The following is a 6704-nucleotide window of genomic DNA, read 5'->3' as shown; positions in this document are numbered from 1 at the left end:
ATGAATGCTCTTATCTTGTAGTAGGTTAGTTGTTGTATGTAATTAATTAGTATTAGCCCAGTTGTAGGTATATAAATGTGTGAATGAAATAGAATTATATGGAATTAAGTAGTTTGGCCCAATTGTAAATAGAATATAATGAAGCCCAAATATGGAATATTTATTTAGGCGGGAAAATATTAGAGCTTTCTTATTCTTTTAGTTTAGTGGGGATTGGTGGTTAAGTTATTAACCATATGATGTGATCCCAAAATGGTCCGGATTGATTAACTAGAAACGAAAGTTGTATACTTGTATGATTATGTATCCGAATGACTCAGACTCCAAAATAAACTATTCCGTATACAAAATGACCCATTAAAACCGCTTGAACATAATCCAACCTAACCTAAAACAACCCGACGTGAAACCGTCTCGATTGACCTGTTTATTCGACTTGAAAATATCTGAACTAATCCGCGATAAAAATGACGTGTTAAAAACACTTGAAAATAATTCTACTTAAAATAACCCAACCCAAAACCGACTCGATTGATCTATTTACTGATGAGTATACTGCCACTCCCCACAGAACAGGCCCGTTTCAAATTAACAAAGCATGTCACGCATACTGCCACCACTTCGTCTTCTTCATCTCTCCAAATCTCAAGTACTCATCTTTCTTCTTTCTTTCTTTTCTTTTGAATTGTTTTTTTTATTGTTTGATTTTAATTCTTAAATGGGTTTTTTTGCAGGCTCAATTTTCTCTATTGTTTCATCTCTGTGCTGCGCATGGATGGTATTATAATTTCTCTTTTTTTTTTTTTAATTATTATTATTTGGGGTTATTTTTCTCATGATTTGCTTATGAACCCATGTTTTAACTTTCGGGTTTCTAGTTGTCGAATTAAATTACTCCGTCCATCTCAATCAAATCCATCTCAATCATTTGTGTACCTAGGTACTTCTCGCAAAGAATAAAAAAAAATAACAATTGACTAGGACGAGTAATGCGTAAATCAGTAATTTATTTATTAATCTCCTAGGTTGTCTTAAAATTTGCAAATTGTAATTTTGTATGTAAGTATAGGTTTCTACTTCTGTTGATCATCTGTATCACGCTTTGGCGAGATTGTATATTTGTATTTATGGGGGGATGCTGGGGACTTGTAGATTATAATTGGTAAAAGTTACGAAACAATTTACAAACGATCGTATGAATGCCATTGTGGAGCTCGGTAATAATGGAGCTCGATAATGATATTATTTCCGATATCAGTCAATACTGATAACTCGTTGTCGTGTTCATTAGCTCTATTTCTCTATGAACAAACAATGTTTTGTCTCTAGGAATAAGGAAAAACTTGTCTTTGTAGTCCGATTACACCACTCTCGATGGAATTTACATAAGTGGCCATTTGGTGCAATTCCCGACACAATTGTCATCTTGGGTCATTGGACATAACTTCCGGATGTTATCAGCCCATGAGTTTGGTTACGTGCACTCAGGCACTCAGCCCCATTAACTCGTCTTACAGTGGAAAGTGGAAACCTGTAAGGCAGGGTAATGTTGTTTGGATATCATTGTTGTTTCTGTAGAACCCTACTCCCTTACTTTACCTTGAAATATTAGATGGTTGCCTTGTTCCTACTAAGGGGGTCAACGACTAACAGTTTCTTGATTGTTCTCGTTTGCGGCCCGTCTTCCATCTTTGGATTTAGTGGATAGTGGTGATGCTGAAAAGAACCTAACCGCTTGATTGTATAACTTGATAACGTGTAGGAATGGTGTTGAGATTTATGTGTAGTTATATTTAAAACATCTAAGGTGGGTAGTCATAGTATTGGAATTCTACCACCAAAGTATGCTCGTAAACCTTAGACCAAACAGACTGTAAGAGTTGGATAAATCGGCCTTGACTGCTGATATTATTAGATAGCTAGCATAGCATCGCTCATCTTGGAAAAGTTTACAGTCTTTGCTCTGACAGTGCTGAAGCTTCTTCCTGTGTGATCTTTTGTAAAAATACCTACTGCTGTTGTTGCTAATATGTTCTGACAAATTACGGAGTTCACCCAATCATCTGTTCATAATCTTATCTTATTTTTTAATAAAAGAAGTTGATGTAGCTGGTAAAGATCATTTACTCATTGTTTCCAACTAAATAACTGACCGAAAATATTTCAACATAATGTTGGCTGTTGATCGGTAATTGATTAATATCAGGCACCCTCAGAGTAGTTCAATACTATAAATTTTACATAATCGACAATTTCGTTTCTGCTGTCTTAGCAAGTAAATCATGTTTATCATCTTCCTGACTCTGGAGAAGATATGGAGTGAGAGAACATTTTTCATTTAAGGACAGCTCAAGTTCCCGAGTTAATGGATTGTTACAGAACCATATGCAACTGTCAAAATCTAGGAAGATTCATTGTGAACATAGAAACTTCGGCACTGCTACAGGTGCGTCTAGTTTTTATTGTTTGCCGCAACCTTGAGTTGGTTCTCCGGCTGACCGATGAATCATTTATAAGGACTGATAATTAGGAGATAATCGTGCTAATTCACACGATGTTTCATAGTTGAGTGGCCTACATTATGTCATTTTTTGGCCCGCGAGTCTTTGAATCAACAGTTTCAGTCTTTCAAATAAATACTATGTTTGTTTGAAATATGTATCTGCTTTAAATATTTATTATTGAGGAATAAGAATGCAAAATAATAGTCGGCGATATTGTTTCAAGTGTCAAGTGGTCTTTGTGGAGGGTCTCTTCCTCTTCTTCAGGAGTTCTTTAGAGGATGTATGTGAAATGCTGAATTCATGCTCGATACTGAATACTATTGTATACATCATCTCTAACAAATTTGCTTACGTGTAGCTTTACTTTGTTTTTCTTTTTTGATACACGTTGCCCTTCAAGTTAAAAATGCATTATATTTAACCCATTTTGCCTTCTGTTAGCAATTAAAAAACTCTGTTCCTGCTTCTGCAGAATTGGCGTCGAAGAAATGTGTTCCTTGTAACTCCAAGGATTTACGTCCTATGTCTGAAGAAATAGCGAATGAGTTGATCACAAAGGTTTGTGTTTTACTCTCCCTTTTGTTTGATTTATCTTCAGAAGTACAATAAGGCGGGTGAGTGATGGTGCTACTCAATCTACTCATACCTGACCTATGTTATGAAACATGGATTCTCTTTATGTAACAGAATTCTAGGCCGCTGTCAGCCTGTAACATTATTTCAGAAATGCCCCAGTGAAGAAAAATGCAGATTTGTTAGTCACATAAACTAATTTTCAAAGTTCTTTACAGATGTTTCCTAGACAATGTCTCCCACATTTGGTAACGCTTTTGAAATTAAGACTGAATTGCCCGCTACATGATATGTTGCAAATGGTGTATGTAATCCGACAGATACCGCATTTCAGTATCATGCTTCTGAAGTTATTTAATTCAATCTAAAAATCTACTTTTATCTGTATACAGTATACACCATTCTCTCGGCTGAAGTTAGTATGTATTACTTGTTTGCTGTTATGCAGGTTCCTGATTGGAAACTGATCAACGAAGGAGAGAAATTGAAGCTGAGTCGCTCGTGGAAAGTGAAGACTTTCACAAAAGGGCTGGAGTTCTTCCAGGCCATAGCTGATGTTGCAGAAGCAGAAGGTATAGTTTTTCTTTAGTTTCCTTGTGACAAAGATTTCAAATTGGTTGGCAACAGTATAGCAGTGCAGCTCGTTTTTTCTTAATTATTTTTCTGTTTAAATGTATGACAGGCCACCATCCGGATCTCCACCTTGTGGGTTGGAACAATGTGACAATTGAAATATGGACACATTCTGTTGGTAAGTACTGGAATTTATTTGTTTTTGATTACGCCTCGTGCTTCACTCGAATTTTTTTACTCTCGTGGTTAAGAATCAAGATCATTTGCATTCTTTGGATTAGCTTTTAAATTTATCGATTTTAGAAAGCTAATGATCATCACTTGTCTTCAATCAGAAATGCTCCTACTGTAAAGGAAACTTATTAATGAACGGGTTCGTTTTTGTTTTTGAGAAAGAAGTAAAAAAAAAAAAAAACTTCAAAAGAACTAAAATCGTAGTCATCATGAGCATGGCTAGCATCCGGCCAAGCATCAATCATTTATAATGGATGCATTTATTATGCACTTCTGCATAATGTGTGCATCATTTTTCCAGGTTTGGGTTCGGGCTTATTTGGTCAGGTCTGTGTACGAGTAAAGCACACTGGATTCTAGTCCAACTAACCTAGTTTGACATAGAAATATTAATATCAAAATCTAACATAATGATGCCGAACTGTCATGAATTTGATTTGCGGCGTTTGTCTTTCCATTTCCAACTGTAACCTGATCTTTACCGTGTGCAGGTGGAGTCACAGAAAATGACTTCATACTAGCTGCGAAAATTGATAATCTGGACCTTGCGCACCTTCTCAGGATTACGCCTGCTAAATAGCTTTTCTCTACTACTAGTCTACTACTACTAGTGCATGTAATCCTGTATGTTACTCCAAACTGACTTCTAGAGTGTACACGAGTGTAAGACGCTTGTCAAACTGTAGTTTTCATGATAAATCTCGAGTGAGAGTAAGCATTACGCTGTCAGTGACTTCTGCATAATGTATTATGGCCGAAAATTATGCAACATATGCTGAATGAAGTGAACAGTGAAATTAGTCAATTAGAAGAGAACCATTGTACCTGTTTCTTCTAATCATACTTTCTTCTTCTTTCTTCGGATCTTTCATCCGTTGGATCATAATGCGCGGTTGCTCAAGATAGAATCCATCACAAGACATCATTTGGAGTGCAGATTTTCAGTTTATTTTGGCGGGTTATCTTGTGTTCAACTATCTATTCTACTGACATACAACTCCTCATCATTACGAATATTGGATGAATCACATTAAGTGAAAATTGTTATGGAGTATAATGAAACGCAAGTTAGGACACGATAATGGGACAGAGGATTTGGATTGTTGTCATTATATCAAAACTTAAAGATTAAAATTTTGAAATTATTTTAGAAAATGAATTGAAAATATTGAAGTTAAAACATTTAATATTGGAGTGTTAGAGATCTATAACCAATTAATAAAAGAATAAAAATGAATTTGAATTAATTGAAAAATAAGAAAGAGATAAATAAAATAGCTTTCACATTTAGGAAAACCATCGAACAAACGCTAATTAGTAATCTAAATTTCAAGGAAAATAAAGAAAAAACGAGAACACCCCTGCAACCCTTCAAATAAACGCAAACAATCTGGCACCTACTAAAAGACACACAAGTGATTTTGCGTCAACCCTTAGTGCCTGAAAACTAATTTGGGTCTTATATTTATGATTTCGTAAAGAGTAAATATAACTATATGATCAGGAAAACGTGTGTGATATACAATATGAAATATATAAAATTTAATTAACTACACCCACTCAGACTTAACATGTATGCATTACGAACAACAGAGCAAATCGATTTTAACTTACGTTACTCGAAAATTATGAAATGAGAATGCTTTTTTTTTTTTTTTTAAGAAAACCCCAAAATGGGTCAATTCATTTCATTCAAATCAGAGAGAACAATATTAGCAAGATGCAAATTCAGAGTGTCCCTCCAAACTCGCTTACCAAAACACAATCCATCGAAATGAGCAAGCTGATATGCTACTCTATTTGATCTCCGATTCACAAAAGACCAACTCAGACAATGAAAGAAACTACATAAAGACACAATTTCATCAAGCAAAAGAAAGAAATCATTACGCCCTTGTTTTTTATACCCGCGCATCCACTAAATTCCGAGCATTCGCTTTCCAAAATTATGTCCTTGCATTCCATCGCCCTCACCATCCGCAAACCTTCACAAGCAGTCACTACTTCCGCCATACGTGGTTCCATTTCCTCCTGCTTCCTTATAGCCATCTCCCACATCACCACTCCCTCCTTGTCAAGGCATACCGCACCCAACCCCACTCCCCACCCCGCCTTCACCCCCGCATCAACATTGACTTTTAAACACACTCCCCTTGGGACTCCTCCACCCATTAGCCACCTAAGACCCTCATTTCTTCCCCGTTCTTCCTCCTCCCCTGCTTCATTTCCCTCAAAATGTCACGAACCCGTCTCATAACCTCAACCTCACAGACCCGTTTCTCCTCGAAAATAACTTTATTCCTCGCCTCCCAAATCGCCAAAAAACCAACCATAAAATGCTCTTGTATCCCTTCCTCCATCTCCCTCCACACCGCTTTCACTTACTCCCTCACCCACTCAAACCCATGTGTCTCATTCACCTCTAACCCAAGCCCCTCCCAAATCCCATCTACGCACCCACAACCTCGAACAAGTTCAAGTCTTCACCCCGTAATTACACATAGGACACACCGGGCCCACATCCTTCACACGCTTTGCCACATTCATCCGCGTTGTCAGAGCCTCATTGCACAATTGGCAAAAGAATATTTTAACCCGCAGTAGCTACACGAGCCTGCCAAATTCGTTTCCACAGCCAACTTTCCTTTTCCATGCTTGATTGGCTTGTCTCGTCTTCTTGGCCATTCGTTAAGAACTTATAAGCCGATTTCAGTGAATAAATCGCATTCCTTTTTCCGTCCCAACACCAATCATCTTCGAACATGGACGCACTAATGCGGATATTAAAAATATGCTCATGTTCAAAAGGTAGGAACAAAA

At 36.9% G+C, this 6704-nt stretch overlaps 1 protein-coding gene across 3 annotated transcripts; it reads left to right on the top strand.

The window, feature by feature from the left end:
• The first annotated feature begins 560 nt into the window (after nt 1–560).
• LOC141638139 (pterin-4-alpha-carbinolamine dehydratase 2, mitochondrial-like) lies at nt 561–4720 on the top strand. 3 transcript variants are annotated; one of them, XM_074447555.1, is made up of 6 exons: nt 561–649; nt 735–778; nt 2977–3062; nt 3526–3649; nt 3760–3828; nt 4376–4720. In XM_074447555.1, the coding sequence occupies exons 2-6, from the start codon at nt 772–774 to the stop codon at nt 4462–4464; spliced, it is 375 nt and encodes a 124-aa protein (XP_074303656.1). In that variant the 5' UTR covers nt 561–649; nt 735–771; the 3' UTR covers nt 4465–4720. The 3 variants fall into 3 exon arrangements, with proteins under 3 accessions (XP_074303656.1, XP_074303657.1, XP_074303655.1); XM_074447556.1 differs by lacking the exons at nt 561–649; nt 735–778 and adding an exon at nt 1036–1055; XM_074447554.1 differs by lacking the exons at nt 561–649; nt 735–778 and adding an exon at nt 2330–2446.
• The last annotated feature ends 1984 nt before the right edge of the window (nt 4721–6704 follow it).

Source organism: Silene latifolia, unplaced genomic scaffold, assembly GCF_048544455.1.
Source record: "Silene latifolia isolate original U9 population unplaced genomic scaffold, ASM4854445v1 scaffold_187, whole genome shotgun sequence".
NCBI lineage: Eukaryota > Viridiplantae > Streptophyta > Magnoliopsida > Caryophyllales > Caryophyllaceae > Silene > Silene latifolia.
Note: the sequence above shows the minus strand (reverse complement) of the source record. Positions and strands in the feature narration are given on the sequence as shown.

Bases quoted from the DNA above. Each gene is read 5' to 3' on its own strand.
- LOC141638139 (XM_074447554.1), top strand. From the start codon at position 2,386: ATGCAACTGTCAAAATCTAGGAAGATTCATTGTGAACATAGAAACTTC. The intron at 2,447-2,976 runs GTGCGTCTAGTT...CTGCTTCTGCAG, and splicing joins AAACTTCGGCACTGCTACAG to AATTGGCGTCGAAGAAATGT. The intron at 3,063-3,525 runs GTTTGTGTTTTA...GCTGTTATGCAG, and splicing joins CGAATGAGTTGATCACAAAG to GTTCCTGATTGGAAACTGAT.